Below are 23,275 nucleotides of genomic sequence, written 5' to 3'. Positions count from 1 at the left end.
TGATATTTGAAACTATAAAAAGATGGATACGAATATAATAATGGAGATGAGACAAAAAAAAAATCGTATCAATTAAGTTAAGGATGGAGACGATAATGAATTTTTATTTCAATAAAGAGGATGAGAAAATAAAACTTGCAGGGACCCCATTCAACTGCTATCCCTATTCATAGACCTAAAAATAGGTATTATGTGCAAAATCCAAAAGACTCTCAATGAGTTTCAGACTAATTTACTTTGTTTTCTTTTCAATAAATAAATAAATTTAGTAAAAGGGAAAAATGGATTGCTTTTCAGCTCCATTAATAAATGAGTTCTAAGAATACATTCCCAGAGAGCAGAATACAGACAATTGCGAGAATGTGATGGTTAATAAGGGAAACAAATAAAGTAAATGTGACAATTTATTGTAAAAGTACCCATGCAAAAATTATATTTATTTATTAAACAAATAAAATAAATGAAGTTTATCTCATCAAAAAATGATGTAAATAAATTTAATACGTATAATGAGTTTAATAGTTATATTATACTGAGTGTAAAATAGTTTGTCTGATTACCATTTGTATGACTTTTAAGATAATTATTGTAAAAGTGAAAAGTTGCCAATATTATGATCGGTGATTGCATGTGTAAAACTGTGGTCAGCCTTTTTTTTTTGTCATAATATATTAGAAAATAAATTCACACATATTAGTCATTCCCACCTAATAAATAGAAAAGAGCAGGGAGGCTCTTCTAGAAAACCATTAGGTTTTAATTATCTGCGTTTAAACATAATAATTATCGCTTTCTATTATGAGACAAGTTTTCCTCTGTTTTTCCTACTTTTGGTAGATAAAGTGGTGATATCATAACAGTACCAAACTATGACAGCGGCAACAAATACTGCGACTTGTGTTTTTGACAGATGCAAATTTTCTACCAATCATCCTTGTTGATCATCGAAAACTAACTAGTTATCACAAGCACAACACCTATGGTCAGAACCACAATCAAAATAGCTTTGAATCTGATGCTCTTAGAAGCGTTTTTAACGTATTGTCATCCAATAATGTTTATAACTCGCTAAAAAGTACTGGAAAAAAATATTGAGATCAACATTTTATAATGAATTGGTAATGCATGACAGGATTATAACATATCCATAAAGAAATTTTTTACTCAAATCGATTTTTTTTAAATTATTGAAAAACTGTCTTTCGTCAGTATTTCTCGAGAGAGAGCAGTATAGGCCTCTATGGGACGAATCCCTTACAGGCGAGAGATAAATAAGATCATCTCTATAGCAGTCCTCCACGGCATGATGCGGGATTACAACTTACACCAGCTCGTGTACTACAATAAGACCTATAATTATTTTATTGATCATTGACTCACTGCATTCTAACTGAGAAGTTCTAAACCCAGTGCACACAGGCACAGGCAGGTAGCCGTTTCGCCATATATAAAGCAAATAAACCTCAACATAATAGTAACTTCAAGAGAAAATTACATTTTTAATTTCTTATATCTTTTAACAAAATAGGTTGCATTTATAGGAGTATCAAATCTTTCATTCAAGATCATGGTTTCACACAAGGGTAAAGATGAGTAGGGGTACAATTGATATCATATAATTAGAAACCATAAGACTTAGGCCTAGATTTGTTCTTACCCAAAGAATTAATTCGATTCGCATGCTCTTCCTCCTCCTCCAGCTTCTTTCTCCGAGCAGCCTCTTCTTTCTGTCTATGAATCACCTCTAATTCCCTTTGTCGTTCCTCCTCCTTTCTTTGCAGTTCAAGTGCTTCTCTTCTCTGAGCTTCTTCCACTCTCCTTCTATTCTCTTCAAGCATCTTATCCAGCTCTTCTCTTTCTTTACGAGCTTGTTCCTGTAGGATGACAACACCGAATCAAAATTCCCAAAAGACATTAGACGAGACCACGAAAAGAAAAAGAAACCCAATTAAGACTTCACCATATTCTCCTAGAGGTTACAAACATCGTAGTTGAATCAGAATACAAAAATGGCTAATCGGAGTGTGCATTTCCAAAACGCAAATGGAATCATAAGATTTATGATCAATAATAAAACATAACATATATATTAGAATTATGAAGTCAAATATAAAGTGACATGTAAGCCTCATTATTCTTATTTTACTTTCCAAAATATGTGAATAGAAAGTATCATTATTTAAATTTAATTAGAAAATAAAACATGGTGAATCTAGATTTTACTTTTCATTTTGTTTCTAAATTTTGATTATGTATTAGAAAGTCCTATATGAACAAAAGAGTCCAATAGATAATCGAAGGCCAAAAGTCAGAAGGTCACTTGTCTTGTAACTAAAACACAATTTTTCTTAAAAAAACACACAACGCTACTGTTTAGGTTTAGGGCTGTGAATTGGATCATGTCTCTTCTCAACCCACTAGCAGCAAGTGCAGCCACGACTAGAATAGAAAATGTAGAACTTCAATGCAGCATGATTTTCCCACTCCATTGGCCTTTTTTGCAAGTTTGGCTGCAAAAAAATCACTACTCCAGCCACAACAGACAGGTGGGACAAGATGGCCCTAGGACAGCAAAGTGTTGCAGCCCACCGCAGAAGAATTACATGATTCGCATGTAAGATGCGATTCACATGATTACAATTCATGTGTGATTGAACAGTTCATGCATGATGCAAACACAAAATCAATACAATTCATATTGCAAGCTGAAAAACCGCATCATCGCAAATTGTACTATACTCGTGATAACCATGCTCACAACTTAAAGGTAGTGTGCTTATTTTTAGACACAAATAGCTTATTTGTTAGGCTTCCCAGGGAAAGACGCATTCAACACTGTTACCTGATGATTTATAGTGCTAAAGAACGAAGATCCCAAAAGAAAAAGCAATTGGTGCAAAATATAGATACTAAATCAGATGTGGAAATTGTATACACATCCGAGAACGTTGATATAATCAGATTAATATTTGACAGACAGATTATTATGATCTGATAAATATTTTGACACTGAAGGGCTGAGCTAATTTTAGGATCTTGGATTCGGGCAGGGTGACAGTGTTTACCAGACAAAACATGATTGAAAGGTATCACAAAGACCAGCATAATTTTCAACACTAAATTTATCAATTTCTGAAAATATGATACAATTAATAATAACTTGAAATCCATCCAACATTTTCATGTAATTTATTCAGAGAATGATAAATACCTTTCCCGTGATTCTTTTCTTCAGAGGAAAAGGGGAAAAGTGGAAAAAAAAAAAAAAAAAAAAAAAAAAAAAAAAAAAAAAAAAAAAAAAAAAAAAAAAAAAAAAAAAAAAAAAAAAAAAAAAAAAAAAAAAAAAAAAAAAAAACAAAAAAAAACAAAAAAAAAAAAAAAAAAAAAAAAAAAAAAAAAAAAAAAAAAAAAACAAAAAAAAAAAAAAAAAAAAAAAAAAAAAAAAAAAAAAAAAAAAAAAACAAAAAAAAAAAAAAAAAAAAAAAAAAAAAACAAAAAAAAAAAAAAAAAAAAAAAAAAAAAAAAAATAAAAAAAAAAAAAAAAAAAAAAAAAAACAAAAAAAAAAAAAAAAAAAAAAAAAAACAACAAAAAAAAAAAAAAACGAAGTTCCAGTGAGAATACTTACTTCTTTCCTTCTAGCTTCAGTAAGAGCATCTTCCTTTTCTTTTTCAAGTTGAGCTTCAACATCATCAAACAATTTCTTCACTCCCTCAGCTACACGCCTTTCTATTTCTAACTTGACTTCCTCTGAGTTAAGCTTCTCCTCAACATTTTTTCGAATTGCTTCTTCCAGTCTTCTTGCAGTTTCTTCTTCCAACAGTTTCAATTCTTCCTCATGCTGACGCCTGTGCCCAATGTTTGAAGTTGGAAAACATAAACTAATTGTCATTGATGAAAAAAATAAAGATGCACAAGCACTGAGCAAGTCATACTAATTTCTACACAAGAAAATTTGATAAATATGTAAAATCAATGTTTTTTCAAATTTGTTTATTATTTATCTAGCCATTTCATCCATTGACATGGGAAATATGAGCTTGTTATGCTTACAAGGCATACCTCTCTAGCAAGTTTCTGATCCATAACAAATGAAGTTTCTAGTGCAAGAGGAGAGATAATGGAAGCAGCCATTGTTCATCATATTTAACAAGTTGAACTTCCTTCAGAAAAGCCAGTGAAGAATGAAATTAACCTGTTGCATTTTAAAATTACATCACTTATCTTGAGTATAGACGGGAATTGATTCATAAGCATCTAGCTAGAGACCTGATGTTCAAACGGTCTCTAACTCATATAAGGTTAAGTGTAGTACCAAAATCCTTGCATTCTTAAAAAGAATAATCCTAGACAATAAGAGGTATTAGCACTATTTTGGTGAAACTATTAATTTGGTCCACATAGTCTCCATTTTAAGAGTTAATCCCTGTACAAGAAAACTATTAAATTTTAGTTCCTATACAGTTTTTCGTAGTGGTTTATTATCCCCACAGCTGCCAGAAAGTATTCCCTGGTATTAGCAAGAAAAACCAAAACTAGGCAAACATCCACGTGTAGAGACAAGACAACAACTTATAGCTTTCTCACATACGGACTAAACCTATAAAAGGAGAAAAATATAGAAACCAAGTGAATAGACTAACAAGTTGTTCTAAACTCTCATATAGATTAGTTGCAATCATTTTTTATTTTGATAAGTAAAGAGAATTTTAATTAGATCTAACGCATCAGTAGCATAATATACACTCTAAGTACAGGCCATAGATGAGTTGTATTCATGAATTTGAATTATCTAAGACCACCTTCAAACAAATTCCGTCTTTGTTTCCTCCTTTAAAACAACAAGCGAACAATCGCATAAACGCTAAAAATCTGCACATAGTAATTGCAACATTTTTTTATATTATTATTATCATTATTATTATTATTATCAAACAACACATATTTTTAATATTGCAGGAAATGCAAGAAGAGTGTAGCAAGCAACCACAAGCTTAAAAATGCCATACAATAGTCATGATATGTGCATTTACTACAAAACCAAGTAATGAAATTTCCTAAAGTTAAGATCAATTCAAAGCAAATCGAAAGAGAAGAAAATGAATGGTTATGGGGATGGTTTACCTTTTCTTTTGATCTTTCTTGAGCTTAGGAGTTGGGCTGCGAGAAGGAGAGGGGGAAGAAGAGGTTCTGTGCCTTCGGCGACGTTTGTGGGAAGGAGAGCGGCGCCTGAAACAACAGAGAAAAAGTGTTAAAGTGAGAAAGGAAAAAAAATGAAAGAGAATAAGAAGATGAATTGGCACCTGGAAGTTCGAGAGTGGCGATGAGAAACGGGAGAAGGAGAATATCTTCTTCTGCGAGAAGGAGAACGTGAAACACTCCGACCCATTTCTCAATTTTCAATCTTCCTCAACACCTCACCCAATTCACTACTCTGTAACTGTCTGTATCAATTCAAAACCCTATTCATATCAATGCTCACCAATTTTCCTCTTTCTCCTCGGCACAACCCACCAAATTTCTATGTAGTTTCTCTTCTTTTTTTAACTACTAAACTTTTACATTTTCTTTTTCTAATTTTATCATTAGAGTAATTGACTGTCAAATCACTACAACAATTTATAATGAATAAGTTTTAGTTAAGATTTTCAATTTTTAAAAACTGAATTTTTTTTAAGAATTTTATTGAAATATATTAACGTAACATAGTGAAAATTATGACTCTAAGATTTAGGGTTTTTTAATAGGCTGAATCTTAGGAATAAAAAATAAATTAATTTTTTAATTTAGAAAAATTAAAATATAAATAAAAAATAGTTCTTATAAGATTTCACGCTGAAACAAAACTTGAAATAAGGTTTTAAAAATGACAGTAACATTGATAAAATCTACGTAAGATTGAAGAATTTTTACACCAAAATAATTAGACCAAAACAATTTGTATTTTTATAAATCCTTAGAAATATTTTTCATTATTTATACTTTTTATAGAGTATTTGGTAGTAATTATTTTTCACAAAAATAGCATTAATCAACAGTTAAATTTACTTTTTGTCGAATATATTTAATTTTTTCAAATTTTAAACTTTTATATTTAAGCTAACCTGCATTAGCTTAAAATAATTTAATTATAATTTTTCAAAATATTTTTTCTTTAAAACTTTTTATTTAACTAGTTGCAACTAGTTATGTCAAAAAAACTGTCTTGATATTTTAAACTACTTCAATAAAATCTTAAAAAATTCACATATTTATTATTAATTATTGTATTATATTTATTATCTGAGTATATTGTTAAATTTCTCTATATAATTTTCTCATCCCATCTTGTTATATTATTTTTGTGGATGCATTAATTATTTTACCATTATCTCAGATTTCAACTTGGATATGAACTATTAAAAGTATAAGCTAAATAGAATTAAATATGAATGTACTTAACAAAATATAGGTTTTAAAATTCTAAATAGGTTCCTTATAATAAAACATAGATATATTAAATAAATAGTTTAATATGTCTCTAATAAATATATAATGGGGTATTTTTACGTAATTTATTCGTTGTCATAATTCTCTTTTTCACATTATTTATGGGTTACAATATCACACCATTAATAAATTAACATCAAATTGATAAAAAAGAAAAAGAGAGTATAATTTTGAAATATAAATGATAAAATTAACATAATTGAAAACTCACTTAAAATTCACTTTCAATCATTTTTGTGTGTGCAAAAGTACACAAGTTCGAGGTAAAATATGTAATTGAAAATATAATGTAATTTCACTCATAACTATAAGACATCTCATTTTGCTTTTTTTTTACTATGATACCGATTTGATCATCCATTAATTAAAAGATAAAATGTCTATAATTTTGAAAATTCAAAATAATTAAAGTCGCAAAATTTAAAGTTCATTTGTTAAATTTGCCATATGTAAAAAATTAGTAATAAAATATGCTATTAACTTACTTAGATATAAGATCTAAAGAATGTTCAATGACTTTAAATATATTTTTTGTTTCATTTACATCCCAAAAAAAAATCGTTTTTTTAAGAATCAAGATTTAAAAGTTACAGACATTAAAATCAAATTTTGCTTACTTTATAGTTTAAAACTTTAAAGGAGTAAAAAAATTGAAGAGGATAAAAATAAAATGTATTCATTTTAGATGGATTAAAAATATAAAATTAAAGAAGTGAAGTTTATATATATATATATATATATATATATTGGCGAAAACTGTATTCCTCTACAATTGTTCTCTTTTTTAATTGTAGTGTACAATCTGAACTGGTTTCCGTAACATGATACCAACGATTCTTGCATGTCTATATATGAAATAAAATGTGACTCAATGATAAACAATAAAATCCAAAAGATGCAGATAAGCAACCATCATGATCATGTTACATGTAACATTCAAGTCAAATCAGGAACATTCATTTTTGTAGGCTTTTTCAGCAGCTGGTATGAATAATCAATAAACTAGTGTTAGAACTCTGATTCTGAAAATGCATTCAGTGCCCGTGGAGATCTATCTATGCAGTTTGTTTGGAGTGAAATAGCTGGCCTCTTAATATCAGCAACAACTACTTGTGGCATTGTTGGATGGCTTGTCCTTAAATATGTTCTTTTTATTGCTCTTAGAGCCCTCTGCTAAGAGGCTAGGTGTATCCAGAATCTGGGTGTGTACACACAGATCAATAAAAAGGTTAGCCAATTTCTATTATATAACATCTGATTCTCACGATTCATACAATTCTAATCCCTTCCAAGTTTCCCATTTTATGGAATCTCGGTATATGGGCATATCTATATATATGTTACTCAACATACCTTCAGAACAAGCTCTTCAAAGCATTGTTGTACGTTAACTCGAGTTTTAGCACTGCATTCAATAAATAGGCAACCACATTCCCTGGCAAAGTCTATTCCTTCTTTCTTGGTCACAACTCTATCACTCTCCTGAAAAGCAAATGTTATCCACCTGCATGTCATGTCCTCTAATGGAGAGCGTGAAAAAATCATTTAGTGATGGTGATAGGTTCTAATATCACACCAAAGGGTAAATCCAAGATTTGAAATAGTCTTTTATACCGATGGACCAAATTGAAAATCACATGTGCCAATGGTAACCTATAGCGGATGACTCAATTTAGTTCAAGATTTCGATCAACCTAAACACAACAAGCCATGCAAACAAACCTTCCTCCCTATCTTTCTTTAAAACAAAATAAATACATAAAGAATCCTCCTAGAGGAAAGAAGGTAAGCAATCAAGGTTAGGAATTAAGAAGACTCAGAAATCAAAACTCAAAGCAAAACAAAACAGAACTAAGACAAGTAGATTAGCCCATTTAAAACTGCTCCCCAATCCCTATATACATCTAAACTGAAAACCAGAAAAGTGTATAAAGCTTCTTAGTACACAAAATTCTTTTTTGACATGAATGAAGATTAGTTAGAAAGATGAAGAGGGAGCATATGGTTATGCATAGCAATTAGTCTCAAATAACAAATGCATATTGGCTCGCCCTAAGAATACTAATAGTAGTATAGTGCATAATAGGATGACTACTATTATAAGTTTTTACATAGAGATTAAATAAATTATGGTATGTACGTTAATAAGTTTTATTTTACTCAATGAGGTCAGCTATATAAAACACTTAATATCATTGGCCTAATGTTAAAAACAATTAAAAAGTAAAAAGAATTCATGACATTCATAGTTAATAATAAGTCGTGGGTTTTAAGCAAAACAAACAAGTGAGGGTAGGTGCTCTAGAGAGAAAAGTTCAGAACAAAGGTGATATTGAGTTCAAAGTATAGAAAATAATAGTTGGTGAGATGGGCACTTTTAAGACATAAGAGATAAGACACAAGTCTACACATTTGCTAATAAGTAACCTAAGTTTTGATGATAACAAATAGTATCAATATTCGGTATATCTAACAAGTTTATCAAGTGTGAATCAACCTAAGATTGCTTCCTAGTCCAAAGAGATTTTGTTGGACGTCTTTTATAAAACCAACAAATGACCAGAGACTGGATGACAAGCAAAAAGAGGAAATAGAAGTCTCATGAGTTATCGCCAAACTACCCAAATGTGGATGTCATACAAAGAAACAATAGACAACTCGTCAAGAAGCATTAGAAGATTGAAGTGTTCGACAATCAAGATGTCTATAGGTGACTCCAATTACATATTGGACACTCAAGAAGATTGTCTACAAGTTTTAAAGGAGTAGACTCACAAACTTTAAAAAAGATCCTCATACATGCACAACCTACCCTCCTGAGCAATATATGTTCATTAAAGTGCAATCAATATAGTTGCTAAAAAAACATGTCCTTTTACTCAGCAAAAAGAGTATAACAATGAAATCTTAGTCAAAAGTCAAACATATTTTCAAAAGTTCTAATACCAAGGACAACACGTAAGCACTGTCACTAGGATCTTTTTGTGACCTATAAATAAAAGCATGCTACGCACATAAAGACTTGACAAAACATTCACAAAAAACTCATTTATGTGCATAAGCTTTTATGCTTTCATTCTTTAAAGCTTCTAGTGCTTGACAAACTTTGTATCTTAGACAACTTGTAAAAGAGTATGCTTTCATTATATATCCTTCATGTTTGCGAAATTATATTTTAGACAATGAATGATTGTATTTCATATTCACTCAATTGAGTGTGAAACCACTAAAAACAACTTTATTCTATACAGCTTGGAGAGACTTTATGTACTTAGTTTGATTGGAGAGATGTTGTGTACTCACTACTAAACGAGGGGAGTTTAGTAGATAGCTTATAAAGACTTTATGTACTCATGGAAGCCAAAAGTGATAGTCAAGAATACTTGTAAACATTTGATTGTTTGGTGAAACTCTTTGCAATTTGCACTGAATGTAGCCCAAGTTAAAGGTGAATCAATATAAAAACTGAAGTGTTCATTGTCTCCTTTTATTACTCATACCGTGTTTCTCTTAATCATTTATAAGAATGTTTTAGAAAACTTTTGAGAAACGCTTTTACAGAACTTATGGATGATTTGAGAAAAATCTTCAACACAATGTTTCAGCACTACCTAAACCCTCGTTTTAGAACTAACATTTTCTTTGAGGTGGGTGTTGAGCGAAGAACAAGAGCATCGCACAGTAGAACAATGCCCAAGAAGCTATGTCCTATCAGTGTTTTCTTTTTTTTAAGTGTAAACGGGAGTAAATCTCAAGTTTGTTGAATCTCTTCTCAAGAGTGATACGTAGCACGTCTTATGGCTAGTGTATATGCTTAATCTCCATGAAACATGTAATCATATATTATTATTTTTTCTCACAGATTGAAATTTTAAACGCATATCATATTGAGATTAGTTAACATCATAGATAAATGGTGGTCTTAGATCACTTATAACTTCTCTCATCATATTAAGATACCGATAACGATGTAACTAAAACACTCTGCATAATAGAAGATACCTTGTCCACTTTGTTTCCAACAAGCATTTTGATGCATTCCGAATTTGTTGAATAAAGTTCTATTTCCTTTGACCATATATCAGCGAGATTCGTAAACGTTTCCCGCCGAGTTACATCATAAGCTGCATCAGTTTGAGAAAAATAAAATCCAGTAAAATTTCAATAATATATCTCCTGGAGAGTTCTATTTCTTTATTTCCAAACCAATGCATTCTTCCCACGAACAACAGTTAAATTCACTTAATAACCCAAAGCTTGATATATGTAGGAATTATTTTTCAAGTATAGAAACGTGGACACAAAGAAGCGTATCTTTACCCTTCTTCACCTTTCATTTCATCCCTAAATTAATCCTATATTGATAGCCCCTTTTGTTAACTTGGGAGTTAAGTCACTTATGATAAACAAATCATGTACACTAACTTATTTATATTTTTATAAATCACTTTCTCAGAAAAATTGTAAAAAAGCAAAATTAAATCGAGAATTCCATGAAGGAATGTAAAACAGACTTACTTTTCTGTTTGGTGGTTTCAACAATCATTGGTCAGTATGTAAGGTATGCAATTTTTGGGGATATGTTCCATGAAGAGATAAACTTGTTTGCTCTTGGTCTGATATGTTCCATGAAGAGATAAACTAAAATTGCTACTTGATATGGTTTTTTGTGAGCATGAACTTGAAAATGGACTATCAATGACTTTTCTTTATATTCTCAATTCAAAAATAATTCATTGGACAATGTGATCTACAAAAATAAAAAAAATAAACCAATGACAAAAGGGTCATGATTCATTTACTGTTAGTGACTTAAACCAAGTTAACAAAAGGGTCTATTGACATCTAATAGTAGGAGTTTGAGGATTAACCATGACAAAGTAAAAGTTGAAGACTTCAATGATAAAAGGTGTATAGTTCGAGCTAGCTGTTTACACTTTTTTCCTTTATTATTTACTTAACAATGTCTTTATCATTTATCATCAATGTACAGGTAGGCTCATGAATGGTTTTCAACTGTGACAATGATATTGAAGTGATATTTCAACTTCTCATGCAAATTCAAAAACATTTCACCCAATTAATAAATATGACTAGGAGGGTGGTGAATGAGGAAACAGAGAATTGAAACTCACCCATAATGATCCCTTGTGCACCTCGGTAGTAAGAACTCGTCAATGTTCTGAATCTCTCTTGACCAGCTGCATAATTAAATCACACCATATCATTATCCATACTTAGCACTACTTTACTAAACCAAAAATTGCGGAAACCTAATCTTATAAAGTGGAACATCAATCAATCAATAAATAGACATAGGTGAACACCTGTGTCCCAAATGGCAAGCTTCAGCTTTTTCCCTTCCATGTTTAAATACTTGACCTTAAAATCAACCCCTACATTGAGACATCAAACAAACAAGGCAAAAAAGCATGAAACTCTAGATCACCTTGTTTTTTTTTTCAAATAATCAGAGAACATTAAGCATAAACAAGAACAACAGTGACATTTCACACTGAATAGCAAACTGTAGCACTAACAATTCTATGGTCTGTGACAATGAAAATGAGATGCGTAACCCTTGATTAAAAAACAATGTACAAAAAAAAAAATAGTATACATATATATAAACAAACCAATTGTCGGAGAAAGATCTTCAAAGGAATCAGAGGTGAAACAGAGGAGGAGACTACTCTTGCCAACACCTGAGTCCCCGATCATCAACAACTTAAACAAATATTCGAATTCCGGGGATGAACTTGAATCCATCGCACTGATTCAATGATAAAATAGCAATTTAAAACAAAATAATCAAACGTACATTTGATTCTGAAACTCATTTGATCGATAAGAAAAACGTGTATTGACATAAAAATATAGTGATTAAAAGAGAGAGAAATTAGCATACCCAAGATTATTAACAGGATCAAATCCTAGAGGAATTGGTAGCAGAGGAATTCAGGAAGCAATAATAACAAGGAAAATAAAACGGAACTGTGTCCGAATTACCAGGTCCCAGTTCCACTTTTTTCTTTTTTTCTCCCCTTCAGACACTCAATTATTTCTAATCATTATCATTATTCTCAGATTTCATTTTTGTCACTATCACTACCCACCTTTAGCATGATAAATATTGAACAAATAAATTGGAAGATTTAACAAAAAGAGAGAGTAAATAATCAATTAATGGTTTGATAATGAGTAAGATAAATTAAATGTTTTGACTTTAATTTATATCCATTGTTAGTATATTTGTAAGATAATTATTAAAAAAATCAACAAATTTATTATGTGTGTACTATTTATTCAAAATTCAAATATACATAGTTACTGTCGATTTACAATGTAATTTTTTTTATAAAAGTATAATGTAATTTTTTTATATCCGAATAGAAGTTTAACTAAACAATAAAAACATTGAAAGTATTAAAAGAAAGTGAGTGTGGAATAATTAAAACTTGATGTTCGTCATGGCTGTAGGTGGCAGCCATTTTTTTTAGGCACTTTTTGTTTTTGGGTGTGATCAAAGAAGAGGGAGGGACGAGCGGGTGGAATTCATATTTGTTTGGATCCGTATATTTGAAGGCGTGGGTGTGAATGCGAGAGCGAAGTGTAAAACTTTTTTCGTCTTCACAAAAGTGAGAAGATTTGGAAGGATTACAGGTGGCAAAGACGATACAAATAGCATTTTACTTTTGTACCTTTTAAACACTTTGTGCACATGTTGATGAGTTTACACTGTTATACTGGTGCAGTTATGAGCCAATGACTTTTCTTTTCATTAGACTGTCCAGTGCTATCAATTGCAGAAGCATCTTAACCAAAATGGTAGACCCCGTGAATGTGAAAGTGAAGTTGTGTTTGCTGGGAGAATCGATTTTGTGGCTTTTAAAGGTAGAAGGAGAATCTATTTTCTCTTGTGTGAGAAAAATGTTGGATTTTGTTATGTTTTTTTTTTCCAGATTTTCTTCATCACATTGCTTCTTCTTTCCAGTGCTCTTCACCTTCAAGTAAGTTTTTAATTTTTTTTAAATAAGAGTAATTATAAATATTATATATTAGAAAAAAATAATTAACTCAATCTTACACAAAAAAAATATACCATAACTCATTACTAAAATATTTTTTAATTACAAGGATAAATTTGTAAATTTACATTTTACATTTTACACCTTTAAAATAATTTCTAAATTATCTCCTAACTATCACATCACTCATACATTTCAATAAATCATCCTCATAAATTCACTCTATCATCCATCAATCTAAACAACCTCACGTTTCCCCTCTAATCCTCTCTAATCCACTCCGTCCCCTCCCCACAAATCTCCACCTCAATCCAAACAAAGCATAAGTGGCGAGGAACGCTGACAAGTCACATTATAGTTAGCCAGTAAACTAAGGTTTACGTACAATTAAAATTTAGTCAAACATTTTCATGAGAAGATAATATAACAATAAATAAAAAATATAAAAAAATAATAATTAAATGTATGTCTTAAAAACTATTTAATTTAATGAAATTAAAATTTATGTTTCTTTAAATGTAATATATCATTTGAATGAAATCACATAAAACAAATAATATATAACCAAGATTGTAATAATAGGAAAAATATCTTAGAGATTTAAGTAAACTTTATGAATGAGTTTTAAATAAGTTGAACAATTGAGAAAGAAAAAAAAAGTTGCGTAACAAAAAAAAATGGTTATAAAACTAAGTACCAAAAGAATTATGAATATAAGTTTTTTTAAGTTGTTTGATAAATTATGAGTAGTGAATATAATATTTTTAAATTGTTTAATAAACTATGAGTATTTTAGTAATTTAAAATGGAGACAAAAAGATATGTGCATAGTATTACGCTTTTTCATATTGAATTTAAATATTGGATATTAGCTATACTCATACATGTACCTAATCAATGCAGAAGTTTCTTATCAAAATCGAAATGAGTTCAAACAATACATGCATGATGAGTTTATTTGCCATCCTTATCATATATTTGATGGAAGGGATTACATTGACTTATTTTTTAAAAAAAGTGGGATCGAATTGTAAATACTATGACAAAATTGAAAAAAATGATCATAAAAGGACAAAAAGGTTATTAAATCTTAGTGTTAACTAATTGAATCCTAAGCCTAACTAATTTTAGAAATGCTTTGTAACATTATAGCTATAATAAAATAAAATACATATTTAAAAAAGTCTAATTATATATACTAACTTAGAGGAGTGACACTAGAGGAGAACAATGGAACAAAAGAGTGGTAGGAGAGAAGAAAGAAACATGGCTTTAATATATTGTTGGCATGACTTTAAGAGAAGGAGAGAAAAATGGAAATGGAAAAGAGGAGGAGAATGAACATCATTTATGTTAAATATCCCACACAAATTTAATTTATAATATATAAGTGATGACAAATCTCACACTACTCACCAATTTAGTCGTATGTGAGAATGAGTTAAACTTAAATTTATTTTTTAATATGATATTAAAATTATTCAAAATTTATCATAGTCACTATCGTATTACCTCTCATCAACACTCTTAATTTTTATACTTGATGTCCTCAGCGTGAAAGAGTGTCTCCATAGCTATTTTTAAATTATTGTTATCATTGGTCAATTACTCCTACGATCATAACAAAATTAATTTATAAACTTATTATGAACTTTAATATATATATATATATATATATATATATAATTATCTATCCTTCTTCTTTGTATTCTTGCTTATAACTTTCTTTTTATATATAAAAAATAGTTGAAACTTTATAAATACTCTCTTAATTTTGATGCAAAGATCCTTCCACCTAAATAAAACTTTAGAAATGTTAACCAACAAATAAAAATGATTTAATATTTTCTAAAATCATTACTGACTAGGCCGAGAGGCCGAAAGACCATCAAAATATTAAAAGTTAAAATAATATAAATAAATAATAGAATAAGAGAACATTGTATCAAAGTTCAATAAATAGGCTCAAAATACTTAAAATATATTTAATAATTGCAAGGTGTGAAAAGAAAAGGCACAGTCAAGTCAAAGCTCAACAACTATCACTATAAATAGGTGACTTGTTCAACAACATATTGATTCTCATTTTATCATCAGAGCTTCTTGCATGTATACACCCACCTAAGAGTGATCCTGGACTTAGAAGTTGAGAGTTGAATCAAATACAATAGCTGAGTGATGGTCCACATCCAGTAGCCTAAAACAAGCTAAAATCCATATAACAGAGTTTAAACTAGATGATTCAGTAACTGAAAACACAAATCAACAATAAGAGACTGATATACCGAAAGAAAAATGGATTAATTATTTATAAGGACATGTAAAAAAAATTCATATAAAAAAAATACAAACAAAATATTACTTTCGTGAAACAAAAGTGGATCTCCTCTTGATACATTGTTTATTTTATCCTACTTTCAAATTGTGGTTGCATGTTTCAGAATGCAGTACATTCCATCCTTTTATTTAATAAACACTTATAAATAATCTGATAACATTCTATAATTTTAATTAAATAAGAACATTACTTAGTTTTTCTAAGTCTAAAATAAGATTCAAATTTAATAAACGAAGCCAATAAAAAATAAAAATAAAATAAGTGTACACCTATCAAACGGTGTATTCATGTGTAAAGTTGCATCCAGGTACAGAAAAAGGTATGTCACATAAAATATGGATACATCGTACATGTCCTACAACAAGAATTTAAATGGGCGAAAAAGATATGAACGTGACGGTGGCAGCTTTTTGATTCCCCATGTCAACTCCACCGCACGCGACGGTGGCTTCACCTAATTGTTAGTTAAAAAACAAACTAATAAATACGCATCTTAAGATAGTGAAATCAGATTCATTCTAAAATTTAAAAACTATAATATAAAAACTACTACAATACATTTTAACCTCTATTTCTTTGCTATTTATTGGCATTAAATTCACTATTAAATAAGATCAATACAATCAATTTTCATAAAAAATTATCACAAATAATTAACTTAATCATACAATATAATAATTAAATTTAAGCTTAATTTGATTACAAATTTATTGTAAATTTGAGTAGTTTATTTGAATTCTTATAAAAGTTTTCATTGTTTTGACTCTTCATAATTTTTATATAGTCTTTGATCACATAATACTTTAATTTTTATATATTTTTAATTAAATATATGTTATTTTATTTTTAAATACATAATACTTCTCAGACGAACAATTAAAAAATAAAATTTTGAAATCATAATTATCTTTGAAAAAATGCATCATTTCAATTTATAAATGAAATCAGTATTATCCAAATTTATGATATTTTGTTTGAAAACCAAACTTTATCCACTCTAATTGATGGCAGAACAGAGACTCAATTGACAGATAATAAAAATAGTTTGGATATTAGATAAAATGAAATACATTTTAATACAAATTCACTGAAAATTATAAAAAACATAAATAAACCTTTATCAATTTATTTTTTTTTCAATTTTTATATGAAAATATGTAAAGAAAAAAGAAAAAGATATTTTTATAGGGTGGAGGAGGCAGCAGAAGCGCGAGTAACGGCCGCACATGATTTGTGTTAGGGGGAGTTTGACACGCACACACCACCAGACAAAACAAAACGAACATCCAAGTATCTTTGAATTTGGAAACTGGGTCCCACACCACCCTACTTTAATATTTTCTTAATTTATAATTTTCCTCTTTCTTGCAGGCACCACCCTCCCCTGGTGTGAAACGCGCCCACCGATATGCAAATAGTAGTGCAACACGCACTTCCTTCCACCTTCACCTCAACCTATCACATCACACCACCACCACTCCATGCTCCTTCTCTCCACACCCTACCACCACAATCTCTTCCAACCTTAACAAAATCAAACCCGTCATCCACCCATGGAATCCCACAAAACAACCTTTCCAGCTCTGCTTCTCGCCACCTGCAAGCGACCCTCCTTCGCCCTCATCTTCCTCCTCTTCACCCTCCTCACCTTTCTCTCCCTCCACCTTCCCGTCAGGCCCGTTTGGCTCCTTGCGGCTCCCCACCCTCCGCCCCATCCCACAACATGCGCCGCCTTCTTCCGCCACGGGCCGCCCAGGAAGGTCGTCAGGTCCATCCAGGACTTCGGCGGCGTCGGCGACGGCACCACTTCCAACACTGAATCGTTCCGGAGGGCGATTCTGTACATGCAGCGCTTCCAGAACCGCGGTGGGGGCCAGCTGAATATCCCCGCTGGAACCTGGCTCACCGGCAGTTTCAATCTCACCAGTAATTTCACGCTTTTTCTTCAACACGGTGCCGTTATTCTCGCTTCACAGGTCTCGATTTTTCTTTGTTCTTGGATTCCGTTTTTATTGTGGTTCATAAGTAATTTGCGAATTGAATTGTTTCTTTTCGATAAAGATTGATCATAACCGGCTTGGTTGAGGAGGAATATGCGGTTGGGTTCCGCTCCTGGTTTTTCATTTGTCTTTTTCTTTCTTCTGTTTTACGAAAAAAAAAATAGAGTAGGACCTTTTAAAAGTCACCTTCATTATTATTTTTATCAGAAATTGTTGTTTTTCTTCAGAAAAGAGGTGAAAAATTGCTTTTTGACTTCTGGGGCGACAAATGGTAGAATTAGCAACCACATGGTACCGACCAAATCATGCTTGATTAATGACTTTTTTATTCTGGTTTATTTGGTAAATGCCTTGACGTTGATTGCGCTTCTGAAATATGACGAGAGTGCTGTTTTGTTTATTAATTAATTTAAATTTTGATCCACAGGACCCGAAAGAATGGCCGATAATTGAGGCATTGCCATCTTATGGAAGAGGGAGAGAGAGGCTTGGAGGAAGGCATATTAGCCTTATTCATGGAAATGGCATTAGTAATGTTGTTATTACAGGTAAAACATGAGGGCTTTTTTCTTTTTCTTCAATTCATATGGTGCAACAACAAATTAATGGAGGAAATGTCAGAAAAATGTTAGAAAAGAAATTTCCTCCAGTCATGAACAATGTTAGAAAAACAGTTTATGAGGACGATATGTCAATTTGGATTAATTATAGTAAGAGACTACTCCTCCTGACAAGAGGTTAGGTTACACATTTAACTACTATTTTATAGATTTCAACGCTGTTAGTGATTACATTAGAAAGGAATAAGACGAGATTGTTTAATTCAAGTTTGCTATATTTGTACGCCACGGTTTAACAAAGTATTATTTTTTTTATTGGGTTTGTAGGACAAAATGGGACAGTTGATGGTCAAGGAAAGATGTGGTGGGAACTTTGGTGGAACAGAACATTGGAGCATACAAGAGGGCACCTCCTTGAACTAATGAACTCGGATAATGTTCTCATATCAAACCTCACCTTTCGAAATTCTCCTTTTTGGACTATCCATCCTGTTTACTGCAGGTTTGATCTTTTTTCACAGTTTACAAAATCATTCCATGGAATGTGAACTTGGAAAGTTAATATCTTCATGTTTCATATAATCTTTGGGTTTTTTTCCCCTACATATTGCTCAAGCCCAAAAAGTAGTGATTCCATATTTTACTTCATCTTTATTTCTGTGAATTTAAAAAAAATAAAATCCTAGACATATTGACATTTAACTAAAAACATTTTTTTTTTAATTTACTCAGAAATAACACTCCTTCATAGCATACCTTGAAAAAAAATCACATTTTGTCAGAGGAATAGTTGTGTTTATCAGCCCCCTTCAGTTGCAGCATTTTTGCTCTGTCTTAAGCACTCAAGATATAAGTTTTATAATGGGATAAGATCTCGTTGAATTGAGTACCTAATCAAACACATCTTTCGTGCCTTTTGGAAGCTGTTAACCCATAGTTCAGTTCAATTTATTGATTATATTGTGGGCAATTACATCCTAGCTAATCATAGTTGTAGGAACATGTAAGAAACTAGGTCTAGTTAACACTACTATGCTTTTAGCTTTTTTAACCACAAAAACTTCATGAGATCAAATAATCTGCCATGTTTTCTTTCAGAAATGTTGTGATCAAAGGGATGACAATCTTGGCCCCCCTTAATGCTCCTAATACTGATGGCATAGACCCAGGTTTGTCTTATTCCATTGTTACTCTTTATCTTCTTTTCTTCCATTCTGCTATCATGCTTGACAGGGAGCAAGTGGTAGACTCAAACCACCTTGCTAATGAATTTCCTTTCTGATAATACAGACTCAAGTTCAAACGTATGTATTGAAGATAACTACATAGAAAGTGGGGATGATCTCGTTGCCATTAAGAGTGGTTGGGATCAATATGGAATCACGGTGGCACATCCTTGCACAAATATTATAGTGAGGAGAATATCAGGCACTACCCCCACTTGTTCGGGAGTAGGCATAGGTAGTGAAATGTCTGGCGGAATTTCAAATATCACAATTGAGAATTTGCATGTGTGGGATTCTGCAGCTGGTGTTCGGATAAAATCAGACAAAGGCAGAGGAGGCTATGTAGCTAATGTTTCTATAAGTGATATAAGAATGGAGAGAGTCAAGATACCCATTAGGTTCAGTAGAGGTTCAAATGACCATCCTGATGATGGGTGGGATCCAAAAGCTGTTCCTATATTCAAAGATATTTTGGTAAGTAATGTGGTCAGTATAAATTCAACAAAAGCCCCAGTTTTGGAAGGTGTAGAGGGTTCATCATTTGAAGGCTTATGCTTCAAAAACATTACCCTGCATGGTGTAGCCTTATCCACAAGATGGCGTTGTGAATATATCTCTGGTTTTGCAACCGAGGTTTTCCCTGTTCCTTGTCTCGAGTTGCGGAACAATAGCTATTCATCCTGGTGTTCACCTTCCTGATATTTTACTATGTGCGGGGATCCTAGATAGTTCCAAGTTCCAACAGTGGAAAAAAGAAGGCTTTTAATTTACTCACATTATGATTTGGTTAAGCAGTTTTTGAGTCTTGCTTAAGTAAATTGTTTTTGTGAGAGGCACAAATATTGAGATGAACTGAGTTGATCACTGAAGCCTGAATTAAGGTGAGAATTTCCTACTTTTGGGTGGTAAGGATTGACGTGATTGGAAGGTACAGAGTATTATTTGATTGACTTTGTACTCCTCTTTGGCCTTGGTTGGTGGTGGCTACATATCATGGAGTAGCACCATGGTTTGCTTAGCAGTTAAACAAGTGATTCATTCTTGTGTTTTCCTCAAAGATATGATTTCTTTCAAATTATTTTTTGTTACAGTTTGTACAGGCAGATTATTCTTGGTAGAGACCCAAAGTTGAATACAGAACGAACTCAATACACACTCTATAAAGCAATTTTGAATCAGATCAAGCCTTTCAAGTTATTTTTTTTAATACGGAATATGCGAAAATACTTAGTTTACTATATCCTAGGATAACATAGCACAAGGATTTAGCATAAAGTCAGAAAATTATTGAACTGTTATTCATCGTTTATGTGTACAGATATTTAATTGTATAGAAAAATATTTAGTTTATCAAGGATTTTTGAGCTGTGTGACATTGGTATCTACAATAAAAGTTATTTATATATAATTGGATGTGTTTTAATATTTATATACAACAAAAGTATCCTCTAGTTTGTCGAAACTGTTTATTAATTGGATTTTTTTAATAATTATCTTGTATTATTTAGTATATGTTCTAAAACAATTTTTTGTACTCGTTACTTTTTTTTTTAAATTTTATTCTCTTAATATCTTTTTACTTTTAGTTGTTATAAATTGTATTTTGTCATCGCTCAATATAATATGTTTTGCATCCTTGACATGTTTGTGAGTAACTACGAAGAGGTAGCATTCTGCATGTACGAATTTTTAACAAAATAGTTATGTTTTGCAAAACGGACTAGTTATTAAACTGATTTGGATATGGTTGAATCACTGGTTAAACTAATATCAATAAAGTAATACAACTAATTAAATAATATATAAAATAGTATTAGAGAAAATACATTATTATAACTTGATGATACTGAAAATTAAAAACAATATTTTATAAATTTTTAACATTCAAAATATGTTCTGACCTCAAGTCTGTTGGGCAACATCTCTAGGGGAATCACCGCATCCCTGTCTCAAAGGGTGAATGGAAGAAGGTGTATTTAAACTACCATTGACCTCAATTCCTGAGCGATGCGGGACTATATTGGCATACCGGAACAAGCCCACCAATCGAGGTTTAAGGGGAATGGATCCCTCTAGTTGAGAGGCTAAGGAGCCTCTTCGGGTCCCACTGTGGGCGCCAATTGTTTCTGCTAGGGAGATGAGACCTAAAAAACTATTAAAGGCTTCGTCTTCTTCCTTCCTTCGGACAGGTTGCTAGGGTACGCCATTATTACTGTATACACATCCGAGTGTCGAATACCCTCTTTACTGACTTAAGCATCAGAGTGCCTTTTACAGGCACCTCCCACATTTGACATTAACCCAAAACTGAGAGCCAAAGGAGTAGTGTGAAGACTGGAAGGATCGCAGTGAAACCCTAACAACCTGCCCGAAGGAAGGAAGAAAACGAAGCCTTCAATAATTCTCTAAGACTCATCTCCTTAGCCGGAACAAAATACATATAAAAATGAAATATATACTAATATTTAGGTTTAAGATTCAAAAATATATAATAATATTATTCAAAAATAACAATTTTTAAAAATGATAAATAATTTTAATTTTTTATTTAAGAAAAAAATTTACATAAACATTTAAAAATTATTATTTAAAAAAACATTATTGACCCGCTTTGAAGAATTTTTTAGGGTTTAGGGTTTAGATACCAATAATTTTTTTCGTCTCTAGAATATTATCTAATTTAGTTAGTATAGAAATTAATTTGTTTTTTCAAAAATTGGTTTCTATTTAATGATTTTATAGTAGTGATGTAGAATACTCAAATTTATTATTAACTTTAGAAATGTTCAATACAAAATGACCATGACCTTGATCACAATATCCCTCCCCACAAAAACATTATTTTTTGTCATAATAATCTTGTTAGATTTAAATGATACTTTAACCTTAACTTTTTCCAACAATGCTACAAATATCAAATTAATTCTAATCAATGGCATATGTAGCACATCAATTAAAGCGAGAGTCTTACCAAATGTGAGCTTTAGAAGAATCTTTCATCTTCCTAAGATAGGTAGTCCTGAAATCATCGAGATAAACTTTTTCTGTTCTATCCCCCACACTTGAGTAGGAGGTAAACAAATTTTTGTTTGCATAGTAGCGCCAAAGTTTACTACCTATTTACTCACATTGGTCACAAGGTTCACTTGTGAAACAATCACAACAATGGTGACTATATTTGTCTTGGGAGAATTTTCATTCTTGACCCTATGTTTGCACTGAGGTGCATGGTGACCTAATCTTCCACTAACAAAACAATTTCCTTTCTTCTTGAAGGTGGGGTTAGTTCCATTGGGACAAGAAAATTTATTATCATTATTATTTTTCTTGTACCTTTTTGGAACTAGTTTGTCTTCAACCATGTTTGCCTTGGCAAACAACGCTTTAGAACTTGCAACATCATACTCCTTTATGTTGGTGTCTTCAATGATGATATGGGTGATCAGATCTGACAGTGATATTTGTTTATGTATGTGCTTCAGTTATTACTTATAGTAAGTCCAAGATAGTGGAAGTTTTTCGATCAGTAGTTCAGACACAAATTCATCAAGCAAGGCTATATTCTTTGCTTTGATATCTTCAAGTAGCTTTTGGTATTCGTTGATTTGAATCTTTATGTCTCTGTCTTCAATCATC

The 23,275-nt window shown here is 31.3% G+C and overlaps 3 protein-coding genes across 5 annotated transcripts; 1 reads left to right on the top strand and 2 right to left on the bottom strand.

The window, feature by feature from the left end:
* Positions 1-1,479: 1,479 nt before the first annotated feature.
* On the bottom strand, positions 1,480-5,539 carry LOC137821806 (arginine/glutamate-rich 1 protein). Its single transcript, XM_068626562.1, has 4 exons — positions 5,302-5,539; positions 5,123-5,227; positions 3,627-3,846; positions 1,480-1,874 (listed from the first exon to the last, which is right to left on the bottom strand). Exons 1-4 carry the CDS (start codon positions 5,385-5,387, stop codon positions 1,620-1,622), a joined length of 666 nt encoding a protein of 221 aa, XP_068482663.1. The 5' UTR covers positions 5,388-5,539; the 3' UTR covers positions 1,480-1,619.
* Positions 5,540-7,362: 1,823 nt separating this feature from the next.
* On the bottom strand, positions 7,363-12,574 carry LOC137821683 (ras-related protein RABC1). Of its 2 annotated transcripts, XM_068626394.1 has the most exons (7): positions 12,396-12,574; positions 12,124-12,260; positions 11,815-11,883; positions 11,623-11,688; positions 10,490-10,611; positions 7,841-7,969; positions 7,363-7,685 (listed from the first exon to the last, which is right to left on the bottom strand). In XM_068626394.1, the coding sequence occupies exons 2-7, from the start codon at positions 12,254-12,256 to the stop codon at positions 7,584-7,586; spliced, it is 621 nt and encodes a 206-aa protein (XP_068482495.1). In that variant the 5' UTR covers positions 12,257-12,260; positions 12,396-12,574; the 3' UTR covers positions 7,363-7,583. The 2 variants fall into 2 exon arrangements, with proteins under 2 accessions (XP_068482495.1, XP_090152024.1); XM_090295898.1 differs by lacking the exons at positions 11,623-11,688; positions 11,815-11,883; positions 12,124-12,260; positions 12,396-12,574 and adding an exon at positions 11,006-11,147.
* A 4,542-nt stretch (positions 12,575-17,116) lies between these two features.
* Positions 17,117-20,823, top strand: LOC137821551 (Pectin lyase-like superfamily protein). 2 transcript variants are annotated; one of them, XM_068626196.2, is made up of 5 exons: positions 17,117-17,829; positions 18,281-18,401; positions 18,741-18,915; positions 19,512-19,582; positions 19,704-20,823. In XM_068626196.2, the coding sequence occupies exons 1-5, from the start codon at positions 17,407-17,409 to the stop codon at positions 20,336-20,338; spliced, it is 1,425 nt and encodes a 474-aa protein (XP_068482297.1). In that variant the 5' UTR covers positions 17,117-17,406; the 3' UTR covers positions 20,339-20,823. The 2 variants fall into 2 exon arrangements, with proteins under 2 accessions (XP_068482297.1, XP_090151751.1); XM_090295625.1 differs by having other exon boundaries at positions 17,239-18,144.
* Positions 20,824-23,275: the final 2,452 nt, after the last annotated feature.

This window comes from Phaseolus vulgaris, chromosome 9 (assembly GCF_051622355.1).
Source record: "Phaseolus vulgaris cultivar YP4 chromosome 9, ASM5162235v1, whole genome shotgun sequence".
Classification (NCBI taxonomy): domain Eukaryota; kingdom Viridiplantae; phylum Streptophyta; class Magnoliopsida; order Fabales; family Fabaceae; genus Phaseolus; species Phaseolus vulgaris.
The sequence above is the reverse complement of the archived record's forward strand: the minus strand, read 5'-3'. Positions and strand labels throughout refer to the sequence as shown.

What these genes read in the sequence shown, in the direction of transcription:
- LOC137821806 (XM_068626562.1), bottom strand. Translation starts at nt 5,387, where the DNA reads ATGGGTCGGAGTGTTTCACGTTCTCCTTCTCGCAGAAGAAGATATTCT. An exon ending in CGCCACTCTCGAACTTCCAG is followed by an intron (nt 5,228 to 5,301) that starts GTGCCAATTCAT and finishes CTGTTGTTTCAG; the next exon opens with GCGCCGCTCTCCTTCCCACA. An exon ending in AAGAAAGATCAAAAGAAAAG is followed by an intron (nt 3,847 to 5,122) that starts GTAAACCATCCC and finishes CATTGGGCACAG; the next exon opens with GCGTCAGCATGAGGAAGAAT.
- LOC137821683 (XM_068626394.1), bottom strand. Translation starts at nt 12,256, where the DNA reads ATGGATTCAAGTTCATCCCCGGAATTCGAATATTTGTTTAAGTTGTTG. An exon ending in AGATCTTTCTCCGACAATTG is followed by an intron (nt 11,884 to 12,123) that starts GTTTGTTTATAT and finishes GTCTCAATGTAG; the next exon opens with GGGTTGATTTTAAGGTCAAG. An exon ending in TTGGAAACAAAGTGGACAAG is followed by an intron (nt 7,970 to 10,489) that starts GTATCTTCTATT and finishes TTTGCTTTTCAG; the next exon opens with GAGAGTGATAGAGTTGTGAC.
- LOC137821551 (XM_068626196.2), top strand. Translation starts at nt 17,407, where the DNA reads ATGGAATCCCACAAAACAACCTTTCCAGCTCTGCTTCTCGCCACCTGC. An exon ending in ATCCATCCTGTTTACTGCAG is followed by an intron (nt 18,916 to 19,511) that starts GTTTGATCTTTT and finishes GTTTTCTTTCAG; the next exon opens with AAATGTTGTGATCAAAGGGA. An exon ending in TACTGATGGCATAGACCCAG is followed by an intron (nt 19,583 to 19,703) that starts GTTTGTCTTATT and finishes CTGATAATACAG; the next exon opens with ACTCAAGTTCAAACGTATGT.